The 17,275-nt window shown below is 35.2% G+C and overlaps 1 protein-coding gene and 1 pseudogene across 1 annotated transcript; one reads left to right on the top strand and one right to left on the bottom strand.

Annotated features, from left to right (window-relative positions):
- The first annotated feature begins 61 nt into the window (after positions 1-61).
- LOC118346365 lies at positions 62-8,762 on the top strand (annotated as a pseudogene).
- A 4,396-nt stretch (positions 8,763-13,158) lies between these two features.
- Positions 13,159-15,630, bottom strand: LOC118346364 (putative disease resistance protein RGA3). The gene is made up of 2 exons (XM_035687226.1): positions 14,871-15,630; positions 13,159-14,657 (listed from the first exon to the last, which is right to left on the bottom strand). The coding sequence occupies exons 1-2, from the start codon at positions 15,628-15,630 to the stop codon at positions 13,159-13,161; spliced, it is 2,259 nt and encodes a 752-aa protein (XP_035543119.1).
- Positions 15,631-17,275: the final 1,645 nt, after the last annotated feature.

Raw genomic sequence — 17,275 nt, 5'->3', positions numbered from 1 at the left:
TTATTGTTCTATCTTTTGTAATTGGGTGATGGCATCAGCAACTCGTCTGATTTGAACTACTATTAACTGCACAGGCTGTGGAATGAAAATAAGGAGTGATGATCCTTCTGCAATGAAAATTTTTATTCAGTATTCAGAATAGGGTGAATGAGTTGAAAGCTTCTTCTGGAGTTGGCCAACAAAATATAAATAGCAAGAGAGCAAGTTTATTAAACGTTTTAGCATTATTATGAATTCTTCTCCTTTTGTTTTTGTTTCATAATTGCAGAGATTGTAATTGGTGATGCTTGCAGATGGAATTCATGCTTGAAACCATATGTGACATCAAGAACAACAATAAAAGGCCTGAAGAGGATCCCGCTCATCACACCCGGATAAAGAAATGGCTACAAAAGGTCTTTCTAGTTAATAGTTTCATTCTTTTAACATTTAGTTCAGCATATTTTTCTAGAATGTTTTATTACTCTTTGTTATTTTTGTAATGGGACTTGGGAGGATAGGTTTTGGTTTGAGGAGGCTTGACTTTTAACTTTTAAGGGGCTACCACTGGTGTCGCGGTGGGAGATTGTCTCTGAGATCATATCATAGATCCAATTACAATGTTAAGACTGTAAAGAGTCCAAATAGTACCTGTTAATTTTCTTGAAATGATAAATATTATTCCTAGTAATAGCAAGTTGCAGTAAAAAAGCACAATAAGGGGTGCATCCTATTTATTACTCATTTTAAGATAGATTGTTTTTAAGAGAAGCACCCAAGTAATATACATTCTAGTTTCAAGACAACAGTGAACATGTTTTGGTTCATACATTGACTATAATATCTTGGTACCGAAACCTTATAAATGATTATGAACTTCATTGTGTACATAATTTGGGGGGAAAAAAAATGTGTTGGGATCTACCAAACAAATTGTGGTGGGTTCTCCTTTTGATTCATGGAATGCTATATGGTAAGATGGGAGTTTGTATGCGTTGGGTATTTTGAAATCTTTTGTTTTTCCTCTACTTAAATACACATATTATCATAAAATTTCTTTGCGCTAATGGTGTCATTTTGTCTCAATTTAGCTAGGAGTTTTAATTTATAATTCTTTCTTTTTTTTGTTTCTTGTACTTTGCTTCTTTTTTTTTTTTTTGCTTCTGATTAATATTTAACATTGACCACTTTGTCATTACATTAGTCATAGCTGGCATGTTTTACTTGGTACATAAAAATGTTTTTGCTCCTTCCCCATGATTATTGTCTCTCCTTAAAATCCATGAGGTCGCTCTCTCGAAACTTCTTTTTGGCACGCCAATGTAAAATTGTGAGTTATATGGTCTCATCTCGAAGTTTACCTCTTCCTGACAAAAAAAAAAAAAAGAACTTCTCTCCCGGTGCCAATAACGACACCCGGTGCCAATAAAAAAAAAAAAATCAAAGTTGTAAAAATTAGTTGTAAATGGGTTGTTAGTGTATCATTACTCAACCCTTAGGGGTTAGCTCAAGTGGTACGAACCTTGGTCGTGGTGGTATGCTTCCTCCAAGTCTAAGGTTTGAACCCTTGGGTTCAAACAATTTCTAGGGGCCATCGAATAGAATTCTAATTGCCCGGGGTGCACTTGCAGTAAACTCCTCATCAAGAGTCTGTGCACCCCTGAGATTAATTGGGGCCCTGTTCGCGGATGGCCAGTACCAAAAAGAAGTGTATCATTACTCTAGGCGTGAAAGTATGACTAGGAATAGGGATAGCTCATGGAAACTCAAGATAATCTAAATTTATTTTAACATTTTGCTTTTCGAAATAATAAGTGTCAGATTTTATTTAGGAAGACAATTCAATTTTTCATTATCTTTTTGTATGACATTGAGTCCTTGGTTACTCTTTATTTTCAGTTAGGGGTAGAAGATGTTTTAATTAGAAGGCTCAAATGGAGCAAGCTTGTTGATCCTGAGAAGAAGGGCCAATGGTGGTTGTCTGGTGACATGGCTTCCACAGTGGACAATGTTAAAGAAGTTGCCAGCAATATAGACAAAGAGATTCTTGAAGCCCAAAAAATGCTGCAGCTTGCTACTGCACAGAGGATGAACACAGATGCCAGAAGGGCGATCTTTTGTATAGTAATGAGTGGGTTGGACTACATTGATACATTTGAGAAGCTTCTAAGGTTGGATTTACATGGAAAGCAGGTGGGTGCCTTGTGGTTTTCTCCTTATTTTGACAACTGTATTTAATTTTCTGATTATTAATTTTCACATATATTCACAGGACAGAGAGATCATGCATGTTCTTGTAGAATGCTGTTTACAGGAGAAAGTATTTAATGAGTATTACACTGTTCTCGCTTCCAAGTTGTGTGAGCATGACAAACACCACAAGTTCACTTTACAGGTGTTCTCTCTCCTTTTTTTATTTATTTTTTTATTTTGGTGACTTTAGAATGAGATTTTTGGTAAAGCATGGCCAGAAATTTTGTTTTTTAAATTCAGACACATGGTTTGTCATGTAAATTCACATGTTCCATACCTTAGGTATGCTTTCTTTCTGATAATTAATTGAGAAATATTATATCAGCTGATTTTGACAATTACATAATCTTGTGAAAATATCGGGGCCATTCATTTGACCTTTTGTTTTTTCTTATTTTTGTTTCGTTGTTAAATCGCAGTTTGTTATAAATTTTGCTAGCTTCTAAAGACTACCATTGTTTTTATTCAGTGATTTTATTTGAGTAATATTTCTTGGGAGACTTTGCCTGGTTGTGGCATCAACACTGGAATTTGAGTTTGAACTAGGTGTGAATTGGAGATTGCTGGCCAAATAGCTTCTGGCTACTTGTAGAGATGATGAGATACTGCAGAATTTTTGGGTGTGGTTATAGCATGTCTAAGTGATTTTTGGTCCTTGCTTTAAGTGACAATCATCTTATAGACTCAAGGGTTATTATGTGCAATGCAATTGAAAAAGACAATGAATACTTACATTATTTTGGTATATATATATATATTTCTGAACAATGCAATCGAGGTCGGAAAATGCTTCCTAGGACTGAAGTAGGTGGATCTATTACCTTGTTGAACACTCTGATTATGTTACTGGAAGCTCATGCCTATGGTCAACCACATTTACACACCACATAGATATCTATGGAGAAATGTTGGTGATAGTCCTTGTATATTTCTTATGCCTTGGATGAAGGATTGAGTATTATTGTCGAAGAGGATGCAGAAATGAAATTTTTTATTGGTAGTAGATAATTAAATCGTCAGCTTGAATTTACATGGCAGTACAGGAGGGGCTTTTTAAGACAGGGCAGGGCAAGTTTTATGAATCAATTTGGTTTTATTGCATCTGAATCTGGCTTCAACTTTTATCACACACACATGGAGAGTGGCTTAGTGGATATTTGGATATTATTTGTTTGAATTTCAGTTAATTTGTTAATTTTAGCTGAATAACGAGTAGATAGATGTCAATACCATTCTCTTCCATTAGGACTTCTACATTACTCTGATTTATTGCATACATCATCGAAGTAAATGATGTAGCTGGAATTGTTATTTCTAAATCACAAGAAAGCCTTGCATTTTAAAACAGTGATGTTATTGGCCTTCCTTTTAGTGTTGATATGTGGGGTACAGCAAACTAGACACTAAGTTGGTTCTTTTCTTAGAGGACTTTGGAGGAACATCGACTAAGGTTTCCTTATTTCTCTTTTTAAGTTGGTTCTTTTCTTGCTGCAAACCATTCATGGAATCAATATCCAAGTTCATAATTTCCATATTAGCTTTTCTCTTTTTAAGAGCTACCAAGTCAGATCTCTCTCTTTCAGTCTTAATTTCCAACTCAAGTTTTCTCTTCTTAAGAAGTAGTAACTCAGATCTTTCATTCTCATATTTCAATTGCGATTCTCTTCTCTCCATCATAGAAGACCTCCTATCATCTTTCATTTGGTTTAAGGCCTCATTAATTACTATATTTTGTCTTTCGTTACACTTTCTTTCTTTTTCTCTTGCTTTTTCAACCTTCTTGCCCAAAGGTCTCTCACAATCGATGGACACATTTTCCATGTCTTCCCCTAAAGGTATTGAGTTTGGAGTAATACCTGAACTTGTCCCATTTTTTTTTTCTTTTTATGAGGTCCATGTGTGTTTGCCATTTCGGTTGGTGCCTCAATAAATTCCAACAATGATCCATGTTAAAGTTAAGTTTTTGGTTCTCTTTGTACAAGATTTTTGCCTTATCAATCTACAAAATAGTGGAACAAGATACAACTAAAAACATTGCAAATACGTAATAATTAGAACCACAAAACATAAGAAAAAACATTATACCTTGTCTTGCTTGGTTGCACTGCTTGGATACATTCCTTCAACTTGGGCCAAGCTACCACTGAATTTATTGACGCATTTTTGAATGATTGACCACCGATTGGTCAAGGAGGGTATAGACCGGTCTTGACAATTAGGTTTTTTAAATGTGTGGTAGTAGTCATAAATTCTACTCCACATTTGTGTAGATGATTGATCAGTCTCCCGTATGGAGTCTATACTAATGTTAAGCCAAGTTGAAAAGAGGAGAATATCTTCCTCTATGGTAAATGATACACCCCGCTGTGATTTTTATTTCCTTTTTTCCTGTTGGGGTTGTGTCGCTTGGACATCAACACTTGCACTGCCCATAGGGGGGTTGTTAATATGACCTTCACCACTTTCCAACAGTGTGGTGAAGAAGGGATCCTCATCAATTGAACAGTTCATCCTTCAACAAAATATTGAAGGATAAAATGTTACTAAAACTACCTCAATAGACGAAGTATGTATGCAACATGGAAAAAACAAAATACATAGAAAAAACTATATATGTATGCAGTGCACATGGGAAAAACAAATATGTCTAAAGGCATACATACCTGTTGACTTAATGGTTTGATAAATATACAATCCAAATCAAGAAAAAGGGCAGAGACCATAAGCACTGTTTTAAGCAAAATCAATCTTTTAAGCAAAACCACAAGTCTACAAGTGAATATGTATTTCAAACCCACAAGTCTACAAGCAAAACCACATGTCTACAACCAAAATAATGCATTTCAATTTTTGAGATTTTGAAAATAAACCCAGTATCATAATTGATGCTCCTCTTATCTTCCTTTTAATGTGGATATGTATTCTATTGAAAAGGAGACAGATTTTTATGAGCAAACTTAATCTTTGGGTAGATACAAGATAAAAAAGAGACCTAACTATTCCCGAGCTTGAGATTACCAAACTGAGATTAAAAAAGAGACCTAAGATAAAAAAGACAGATTACCAAACTGACTCAATTCTGCATGACAACTTGAGATTTTTGTCCTGTTCATGAGATATTCTTTGGTAGAATATATGTTCATGCAATATCAATTGATACCTTTCTATTAATATTGCATTTCAGAAGATATATTCTACTTTCAATTTCAATGATTGGAGAATGGCACAAGTGCCGTGTTAGAATCTGTCATGTTTGAACTCAACCTGGTATTATACAGAGTAGTTTTCTTCATTTTGGCAATAAAACGGTAGAGAACATAAGCAAATCATACCAATCATACCAATCTCGGTTCAATATAAGGAAAAATCACACAAAAAATCCTAAAAAAAATTATAATCAGGGGAAATCACACATTCCATATGAGGGGAAATCACACAAAACAATTTGTGAAATCAAAACAAGTGGCTTGCACGAAATTACCTTTTCTAGGGTTTCCAAACAGCCGCACGAAATCGGGTATTGGGCGAGATAAGAGGTCGTCGTTGATGAAGGAATAGTCCCGTGGTGCACTTGAGCTGAGCTTTGGGCAATGGTGTAGCAAAGCAGAGAGAAGAGAGAGGAAGGGGGAAGACAGTGCAGCAGAAATGGGTTTGTCGAAGAGAAGAGAGCAAAGAGAGCAAGAGAGAGACTATTCTTCGGTAAATCTGGCTTGTCGAAGAGAAGAGAGCAGAGAGAGCAAGAGAGAAGAAGGAATCATACCAATCGTAGAGGGGAATGGGTTTGTCGAAGAGAAGAGAGCGAGAGAGCGAGAGAGAGGATGGAGGGTGACTTTTCGCGCGAGAGAGATGAGTCGTTCAGATAGAGAGAGAAAATATTATTTTTAATGTTTGAAGACTAAAATAGTGCTTCTTCAAATTTAAAGAAGCACTGTTTATAGTTATGGATAAAAATGAAGATAGATACACCAATGTAGACGATTTTATAGATATATTCTTCAAATTTAAAAATAAAGATGAAGATAAAGAAGCCACTGCCAGTGCTCTAAGTTGTTAAAAACCCATTCTTCAAAGTGTCATTTTATGCATGTCTCTTTCTCTCTCACACACACACACACGGAAATCTCAGGTGATTCTCATAGGAGATAGTCTCTTCATCTGTCTTTTCTAACTGTCAGTTTCTTGACACTAGTACTTCAAATTGGGTTATCCAAAATTCATCTTATGTATGTAAGTTTCGTTGGTGGATTGCATACAGTATTGGTTTTTTTATCAGTCTTTGTTGAGGCAAAGCTTCTTGCGTTTGGGATAGAGGATGGGATAACGGTCGTTTGTCGAAGTAGTGGTGGATGCCGTTCAATGTCACTAGGAAGGATGAGTGTTGCATACTAAATTTCCTTGGTGGAGACTGTCTTAGGTAGAGGGAAGAAGGGGGGTTGCGAAATCTCTTTGGGTGGGAAACACTGCTTGTGCTACGATGTTCCAATACCTCCAGTCGATTTCTGGCCTTGAAGAGTATGGGGGAAGAAGCCAGAATGGTATGTTGATCATTCCAGCTTGGAAGGCATTGAAGTCTTTTTATCATGGAGCTTTGAATGGTTGAAAATCTCTTCCAGAAGTTTATTGGCCACAGAAACTACAAAATGCATGTATGCAGGTTTGTAGTGAAGACTGGTAGAGCAGGGGAAATATTGGTGAAAGCTCCTAAGAATGGGAATGTTAAGATGGGAAGAGTGTTGTATGTGAAAGCGGCTAGAGGCTGCTGACTGTTGCTATCTCTAACAAGTGCAATCTGGGCAACTCGAAAACTTTGTTGGTATAGCATGCAAGCAACAAAATAGGAATATTTCTAATTACCAGCTACAAAGGCTATTGTAGAGATCCCTGCGATATGCCTGAGGAGGACATGGTGCCGGAAAGTGCAAAGGGCAATATTGTGAACACCTTGGTTTCAGTGAGAAGACAACTGGCTCTTTTAAATGAAAAAGGTGCAGTGTGCTTTAGACAAGATGGATATGGGTTTGAAGCTTAACGAGCTAAATCTAAATGCAGGCCTGCTTACTCAAATTAATCAAGAAAGAAATACCCAGCTCACATTGTTTAAAAAGAAAGTCCTTAATGAGTAATGTAATCCATGGGCTAGTAAACCACAGGCTTCGGCTTGGGGTATTAAGTTTCACAATTATAATAAGTTGGGTCATCGGGCTTCTCAGTGGGATCCATGACTAATGAAGCGCTTGTTTTGTCTCATCTTTTGTGATGCCTATCTAGTTTATCTCTGTTGCATTGCGTTGTCAGTTTTTGTGCTTTGAAGTTGTGTTGGGGTTGAGAATTAATTTGTACAAATCAAGATTAGTTCCAATTGTAGCGGATGATATCGAAGGATTGGCTTGTATCTTGGGATGGTCTTCTCTACCAATGAAGTACTTGAGTTTCGTTGGGAGCTCCCTAGAAGGCAAAATTTATCTGGGATGACACTTTTGGGAAATGGAGTGTCAAGTTGGCTAGGTGGAGCAGATTTGATTTATCCAAGGGTGGGCGGGGATCACTTTAGAGTATGTTTTCTGATTTGCTAAATTTGCTATTTCTCATACCAGTTAGTTTTGTCCATCGTCTTGAGAAACTTCAGTAGGATTTCATGTGGGAGGAGTTGGGATGAATTCTAGTACTGCCTTGTCAAGTGGTCAAGGATTTGTACTTGTCTTTCTTCAGGTCTTTTGGCGGGTTACAAAGTTTTCATCGTACAACAAAGCTCTTTTTGAGTGGGCCATCCAGGAACGTTGGGGGATTTTCATTGTTGGCTTTGATTTGAAGTGAAGGATGGGTCTAAGATCGGATTTTGGCACAATATATGGTGTGGAGACCAGCCCTTGAAGATAGTTTTCCTGGCATGGTATGGTATCTTTTGTTGTAAAGAGGTGCCGGTAGCAGAAATTTTGCAGTTTTCTGCAAATATGGAGTATTACCTTTATTAGAGCAGCACTAGATTGGGAAGTAAATCTGATCTTTTCTCTCTTTGAGTGTACTATGTAGAGTAGAGGTGGAGTGGGTAAGATTTGTTGGAGGAATGTAGTGCCCTTTCTATGTTCTTTTTCCTAAAATAATTTTTTTAATCTTGCTTTTACCTGCTGTAATATATTTCTCAGTTTTGCCTTTGGGACCACTTCAAAGAGCTGGAGTCGATGCAGCATACTAGGTCATTGCACCTAGCAAAATTTGCAGCAGAGATGCTTGCTTCTTTCACCCTCTCCCTAGCAGTTTTGAAGTCTGTAGAATTGGGTGATATCAGGTAGCTCACCCCAAGACGGATTATGCACTTCCGAATGCTATTTGAGGCCCTTTTTGAGTATCATGATAAAGCTCATATGGAACATATTCACCCGTGTAGCTGTCACCCCCGAGCTCGAAAGTCTTAGACATGGCATTGAGTTTTTCATCAAGGAGTAAGTTGTGAAAACCAATAAAGCCATCACAGAAAAATTTAGGGTTGTAAAGAGAGCCCTTAATAATGCTGAAGGAATCCTCATGTGAGTCTCCATTCTCACCTTACCAATTTTGTAGGGTTTTTTTTTTTTAATAATAATAATAAAAAAAAGTCGAGGTCACCTATCCAATAATGACCATTTCCCAATTTTATTAAAAAAATCTTCACTTATAGCGGAGGAATACCATGGTAACAATAAACCAATTTTGTAGGTTAGAGTATACTACATTCTAATTTTATCACCACAGCAAATTTTTGAATATACCGACCTTTTTGTGTACGACAGTTGAATTATTTAGAAGGATAGGAGTATTATGCAAATGGTTTTTTTTTCCTTTTTCTTTGGCAAAGCATGGTATATAAAATGTTTTGTATTTACTCCATTCTCAAAGATGCTTATGCTCATTCTCATATGTTGAGTGAGCTCTCCAGTTACCACCCAATTGAATCTTGTGTGTCAAATTTAATATTATACTCTGATAAACTTTAATGATGACGTGTGTAATGGTTGTAATGGTGTGATTACACTGTTTCCAGGGAGGGATTGTGCATTAGGTTAAGACCCATTTCTCACTAACGAAAAAAACAACTGATTTTGTTAGATATCTTCTCTCTTTTCTAATTTGGTGCGAAGCCACAATGAAAAAGGGGGGAAAAATAACAAAAAGCCATTATAGCGGAATTACCCAGAACGGTTTGAACCCATGCATATTACAACAATTAGGGTCCGAGAAATCACACTCTCTATTGCAGGGCCGAGGCTCCTTGCTCTTTCGAATTCCATTTTGTATTTCTCTCAACTCTTTTTAATAATAAAGTAGAATAAAGCAAGGGTATCCCAGCAAAAAACATACAAAAGAGGAGGAAAAGAAAACAAGATGAAAAACAACAAAAGCTGCCCAACCCACGCTACTCTCTATCCCTCCTCATCCTCTTCCTCTCATCATGTGAGTCTCTCTCTCCTCTCTGAATGAGACTTATCATGATGTTTACGAATGTCAAGGGATGAGGCATCGCGTAAGTAGGCTAATAAAACAGGTCGGAACTTAAGAATACAAATATCTTCTGTTAAAATGAAAACTAAGTTGGATATGAGTTATCATGTCTACATCCTAGGACAATAAGTTAGAACGTTGACTCAGCCACGTCAAATTTCTGGATGATAGCCACAAGCATTTGGATGTTGACACTAAATAGGTTGTGTGTTGCAAAAATGTAATACTCGTGGTTGTAGTGGGATTTAAGGGGTTTAAAAGGTAGTTTTAGAATATGAAATGAGAATTATTGACATTTATAAAATGTTTCTTTTCCTTCCCAGGGTAAAAGATCTTAAAATTAAAACTAGGTATATAATTGGTCTGGTCCAGTCTGGGAGGGGTCACGGACCGAAAACTTTGGTCTATCATTTTTGCTGGATCAAACCATTAGTTATTGGTCCAGTGGGTTCATTTGGTCAATGAACATTTTTTTTCCTCTTTTCTTTTTTTTTTAACAAAAAAATTAATACACAAAATTAATTAAATTAGTAAAACTAAAATTAAGTGATCTATTTAACATTTTATATATGGTTAATGAATATCAAATAATTAACTTACACAAATACTATATAAAATAATATATTATATTATATATTAAAATATATATATATATATACATTCGGTCGGTCTCGGTTCGATTTAATCCAAAAAAACCATACCCCGAAACTTTTCTGTAGGACTTGTCTGCCTATGGAAATTGTACTTGTAAATAATAGTCAGACGACAAAGTGTATTCGATCGACCTTATTTGGGGTTTACAAATCAAGCAATTAGACATGTGTATAATTATCTAAGGAATGAAGTATCATGTGGATATTGTGGAAATACATTTATGACTTTTATTAAATTAATAGTACTATAATATTTAGCGTTTAGACTAAACCTTTACTTTTCCGCTACAAACCATATATCTTTTCCTTCCACGTGCACTTCCTAGCGAATGTTGAACGCCTAATTACCCGATTCAAATCTTGGGTGTTGTCATATGGCTGGCACCCATGGTACCATGGATCCCCACTAAGTCTTTTACAGAGGGACGGGGTACCAAACATTTCTTGTTTCAACCTTTCATCCTCTTGCATACAATGAGCAATGAGCTCATTAAGAGTCCATTTCTCCCTTTGAGTATTATAATTAATCTTAAAGGGAAAAAAATGTACATGAAGGGAAATCATAATGAGATGCACAAGAATTTGATAAGAAAACTCTAACTTTAGTGCTCTCAATCTAGTAACAAGATTTGACATTTCATAATATACTCTCTTATATTCTCTTTGCCATTATACCGCATTGAGACAAGTTTGCTAGGAAGTGTATGTCTCTACCTTTTCCATTATAACGAATTAGTCTGCTAATTGACTTAGGTACTTCTTGGCATTTTTCTTTCCAGGCATTGCACGTCGAATAGAATGATTTATTATCATAAGACTCATGCAATAATAGCACTCCCATTTCTCATAAGTTGTCTTCTAATCAGTAGAACTCTGATCAGTAGGTTTGGGAGGCTCATAACCCGGAGCACATAGTCCAAATTCATACACTCAAGAACAATAGTAACATGCTCTTTCTATTTTGCCAGATTAGATCCGTTGAAAATTTGAATGTTATTCAAATTGAAAGATATCATATATACATTCACTAGAAGTGAAACAAAATAAACTCACAATAAATAAATATCTCACAATTTTAATGTAGTGACCCATAATTATCATCATGCAAGCTTTAGTTTAATTGAACAACAAAATCAATTAGACAACATAACATAAAATTAAAAGAAAATTTTATGATTTTATAAAAATGAGCCCTTATGAGATACCTAGTGCATAATTGCAATCAAGTTTTTGGACAGGATAATCCCAAAAATTACACAATTTACAATTAACTACCTTATATCATCTATAACTCGACCAAAAAAAAAATCTTCCTTTGGGCTGATTGTTATTCACATCGATTTAGATGTAACTATATGCAATTCACTAAATTTCAATTTTTTAGGCCAAAGAGAAAATTTTCATGATAGAAGTCACTTAAGCGACATATCACATTAATTTCTCTAAGCCATCCATATATATGAATTGGAATTGAATATTTAAAAATAATAATTATGTATATAAATAAGAAAATATTAAATAACGTCTATTATAGAGATATTAAGAGATAAATTTTTTAAATTCTTTTTTTTTTTGAAAAAAAAATATTATTATATTTTATGATCTGAATCAAGTCAGATTTAGTGACCCTATCAACCAAGTCATTCAAACAGGTCGGGTCAATTGGTCAAGCAAGTCAAGGTCAATGGTCAAACCGTTCTGGGTCAACCCATGGATATGGGTCTTGTGATATGATTCAGCCAAATGGACTTAAATCCAAAGGTTAGAAAGGTTGGACCCACATATGGGTCAGACCATTACTTCAAGCCCAATTCTTATATAAACCCAATTCACCTTAAATCCTTATTAATACTTAACCCAGAACTGGGCCTTACAATAAGGCTTAAGACCAATTCAAATAAAATTATGAAAAGTAGCGCTAGCATCGTATTCACTTGTGTAAAGGTCAGATCCGGTAAATCATTGTAATAAAGCGGCGGGAAGTGTTGATCTCCAACCGCATGTAAAAAAAAAAATAGTAATTCTTTTAGGATATATAATTAGTGATAATTGTGAAATCAGTAATTGGTTTTAACATAGTCATTGATTGATTAAAATAGTGAATTGAAAGATCTAACAACTAAATCATTTGGTTATGGCATTAGGAGTGAAATATATAGTTGCAGCTTTTAATTTCCTTGTTTCTTTCGATATAGAAATGCTTATAGCACGCAGATGGAATTGGGTAAATTTGGTTTTGAATCTATAGATTTACTCCAAATTAGTAAAGATGCCACAATCACAAAACTTCTGCTAATTAACTCATCATGATTCTCCTCGATCTTCTTCTTCTTCCTTTTATATAATGAAGATCGACCTCCAATTAATCTTTCAGACAAAAGTTACTAACCAATTGAGCAGTACATTCGAATTTCAATGGAAATTGAGATTTTTTAAAGAAATAATAATAAAATATCAATCTCTGCAGTAGTACTCATTCCAATACATTATTATTCCACACATGCATTTACGAAACCAACAGTACAAGTGAAGCATTTTATACATTGAAAAAAGATAGATATAGGTACCGAAGCAAATACATTATTATTCACCAATCCAAATAACACACATATATATAGGTACCGATCGAAGCTACGTGCTTTCAGGCTGGCATTCGCTTCGACTCGCTGCAAATCCATGCGTATAGATATATAAAATTTAAGGGGAGAGTAATAAAACCTAACCTATATAATATGTGATTATAAAAATGATTTACGATTGAAATAAGAAGACAAAATCACATTACCTCATCATCGAGTTAGAGCTCAGGAATGATCACCAGTTTTCTTAATGTTTTCATATGACGAATCCCCTCCGGTAGAGATGATAGCTCATTGCATTCAATGATCTCCAATGTCTGAAGTGATTTCAGAGTTGGTAACCACTCTGGCAACGCCTTCAGATTTTCACACTGCTCGATATGTAGGTGCTTTAAAGTGTTTGCAGATCCTAGGAGCCATTCGGGTAAAATCTCCAACTTTGGTAAATTTGTTATATACAAGATTTGGAGTCTCAAATTGAGGTCCTGTGCATCTCCTCCTCCTCCTCCCGTCAAATCTATCTCTTCACAATCACAAATGTACAATGACTCTAAGGCTTTTAGGTGCTTGATAATAGGTGGCAAAGAGGTCAAACTTTCACATTCCACAAAAACCAACATACGAAGGTTGGTGAGGCACCTGTCCATCTGTGGAAGCAAGCATTCGAGTCTTGGACACTCCACCACCCATAAAATCTGAAGAGAATTAAAGCAACATACTCCATTCACGAACAAGCATGTATCTTTTGTTGAAATCGTAAGAAACCTAAGGTTGATCATGTTCCTCATATCTTTGGGCAGTCGTTCAAGGTCTCTACATCCATCAAGTAACAAGGTTTGCAAATTGTGTAACTTGCAAATGGAATTAGGAAGCTTCTTGATTGACTGATTAAGAGATAGGCCGAGATATCTCAAATGCTTTTGAGTACCAATGGAACTTGGCAAATTCTCAAAATCTGAATAAGGTATAGTTAACAGACGTAAAGACTTGAATCTTGAGATGCATGCTTCAACTGAGGACACGTGTGGTTCGTTTCGGTACATGATGCTCCTCACATTAGTTAACTTGTTTGAGAACTTCGAAACTTGTTGGCTACTAGATGAAATTGACAAATGACGAACTGTCGAGGCCATGTCTTTATTGTCAGAGTCTATTTCCGACCACTCTTCATGGCCAATAGAGAGTACAAGATCATGGACGAGATCATGCATTTTGAAGGAATACATGCCAAAAAGATTTTCTTGAAGATCTAATTGGAAAAAACATATCGACATTAACTCTTTAATGTACAATTCTCCAATATCTTCCAACTCTTGTTTTTTGTTAGGAGACATTTGGATGATTAATCCATGTGCCACCCATTGTTCAATTAAAAGGATATTACTGAAATCATAATCCTTTGGAAAATTAACGCAATAAGCAAAGCATCGCTTCAAATGAATTGGCATTTGATTATAGCTCAATTGCAATGCAGGTAAGATGCCTCCCTCATTTTCTTCCAATTCCCAAATCTCGTTACCTCTCACCAATTCCCACTCGCTTTCATCGACTTTCGAATAAAGTAGACCACCTAAACTCTTCAGGGCCAGTGGAACCCCTTTACACTTTTTCACTATTTCATCTGCAATTGGCAAGAGATTTGGATATAGTTTGTCTTCTCCTTCCTTGAATGCACATTTCACAAACAAAGACAAACTTTCTTCTTTTGATAGACCTTCTACAGAATGTGTATAAACAGGGTCTAAAACGGAAGAAACCCTGTGACTACGTGTCGTTACAACAATGACACTTCCATGCGACCCTCCATTAAGCAAATCTCTCAGTTCAGTCCATTTATTTCTATTTTCATTCCAGACATCATCTAAAACTAGTAGAAACCTTTTATCCTTTAAAAGTTCTCTCAAACTAGTCTACAATGTATCTTCATTACTTGAATTCTTATCAACTCTACCACCAGCAGATTTAAGGATGTCTTTCACCAATCTTGTAACATTAAAATTCTCAGGTACACAAACCCACATTCTCAACTGAAAATGTTTAACTACGGATTCGTCATTGTAAACAACCTTGGCAAGTGTGGTCTTTCCCATACCTCCTAATCCAACTATGGCAATTATATTAAGATTTCTAGTGGGATTTGGGTGCATCAAACTCTTTTTTATTTCTTCTTTGTCACCATCCCTACCGAATACTGTTGAAGGATCAATAAAGGAATGGGTCTTCTCCCTCCACAGGGGATTGACATGCACCTCTTCATGCCGCTCAGTGAGATTAAACTGAACCTTATCAGCATTAATCTCATCTAACCTCTCTCTAATGTCCTTGATTTTGTGAGCCAGTTTTAAACGGGATGAAAGTGCCATGAATGAACAAAAGAAATGGCATACCTTTGCCATAGCGCTTCCATATGTCGTAATCGCTTGCTTCCTTAAAGCTTCGTACTCAAGTTCATCTACCACATCCTCTGCGACATATAACATATTTTTAAGCCGTCCAAGCCAGATGCTCAGCATGGGGTTGTTTGCTTGCTTGTCTTCAGCATCCAAGAGCACGATCTTAAGGATAGAAATCGTGCTCTCAAGTTTATGCAGGTCGCTCTGGACACCCCATGCCAAGTAGAGCTCTTGATAAACCAAAGAGCCTAATTTCTTCAAGAGACTACTGGCGAGGCTAGAGGCAAGATCAGCCATGTTTTTCTTCAGGAAGGAAGTGGATAAATTGAAACCGTATTTCTGGCCTCTTGGTTGATATAGTTGACTTAACTTCCAGAAAAACCAAGTGGATAGGAATTATTTTAAGTGGAAAATGATAAAAATAATGACAACTATACTGCAACTAAGAGTAAAAAATTAATATTTTTCGTATGATTTGAGTTATAATTTAAAAAATTAAGGAAGTTAATTTCAACATGACGATCAAAGACAGGCTGTATGTCCAATTGCATTGGTGAATGGAACAGACAAGGCAATCACTCTTCCAACTTTTAAAACTAATTAGTTTTTATGGTGGATGTGCAAATATGTAAAGTAATCACTTCATTGTTGATAAACGTGAGATCAATCATTTTTCAGAAATTTAATTTTCTCTTTGAAGATTATAAAGTTTTCTCTTTAATTTTATTTGAATTTGAGCTGTCCAACCCAGATGCTCTGAGCTTGGGATTGCGTGACTGCTTGTATTTGGCATCCAAGAGCACGATCTTAACGGTAGAAATCGTGCGCCCCGGCTTTCCCAGCCCATAGCCAAGCAGAGCACTTGATAAACTTTTAAATATGTTAAAATTAATTTATTTTTAAATATGTTAAAGATTATAAAATTTAAAATTCAGAATTTGAATTTAAAATAAAAATAAATTAATAAAATAAGTTTTATAAGTAAAAATATAAATAAAATTATAAGTAGCATTATTTATTTTTAAATATACTCCCTGGAGATGAAAAATATTGGAATCGAGCAGGATAGGTTGAAGAAAAAGTTATCATTTCAATTAACACTCGCCCTTCTATCATTCAGTTTGGTTGGTTAGTGGGTGTTTGTTGGCGCTCTCTCTTTTGCTTAATTTCAATCCTACCGGTCCAAATAAAATTGTTTTAGCTGTCATCTCTCATTTATTAATCTTTTGTTTTGAATTTTTTTTTTGGGCGTCAATTTGTTCTATGGAAGTATATTAATATATCTTGTTTTGCTTGATTTTGAACTCTTATGGTTGGAGACAGAATGGTTTGAATTTAGAGATAAATTGAAATGAGTTAAGATAGTTTATAAATAGTAGAGTTAAAATTGAATTATTTGTTATATTTTGTGTAAAAATTTTAAAATAGTGAAAAATAAACTTTTGACCATGTCTGGAGAATTCTTCAAAAGGAATCTCAATCGCTGTAGTGCTGCCCAGTGCCCCCTAGGAAAATGCTCAAGCCACTAATAAATTATCTCGAAAGTTTGTACCAATTTGATTTTTTTTTACTCAATAGTTAAGTAATGTATTTTAATAAATTTGTGAATCTGTTTTATAAATATTTAAAATGATTTAAAAAATACTTGAAAAAAAAACACACAAAATAAAAAGTGCATTTTACACTTATTGGTGAGAACTCTCAATACCCCCTTTGAAGTTCTCTAATGATTGGTTTGGATAGAGATGTTCTATCTCATCTTATCTCATTTCAATATTCAAATATCACAAATATAAATATTTTTCAATTTCAAATTTTTAATTTTTCATCTAATTATTATCTAATTATTAAAATTTTCTAAACTTTTAAACAAAATATAAAAGCAATTCAACTTTTTCAAATTCTAAAATATAAATAATATGAAAACAAATTATGTTCTAAT

The sequence above is a fragment of the Juglans regia genome, unplaced genomic scaffold (genome assembly GCF_001411555.2).
Source record: "Juglans regia cultivar Chandler unplaced genomic scaffold, Walnut 2.0 Scaffold_777, whole genome shotgun sequence".
NCBI lineage: Eukaryota > Viridiplantae > Streptophyta > Magnoliopsida > Fagales > Juglandaceae > Juglans > Juglans regia.
This window is presented reverse-complemented; position numbering and strand designations above follow the sequence as displayed.

What these genes read in the sequence shown, in the direction of transcription:
- LOC118346364 (XM_035687226.1), bottom strand. Translation starts at nt 15,630, where the DNA reads ATGGCTGATCTTGCCTCTAGCCTCGCCAGTAGTCTCTTGAAGAAATTA. An exon ending in TAGAGTTGATAAGAATTCAA is followed by an intron (nt 14,658 to 14,870) that starts GTAATGAAGATA and finishes CACATTCTGTAG; the next exon opens with AAGGTCTATCAAAAGAAGAA.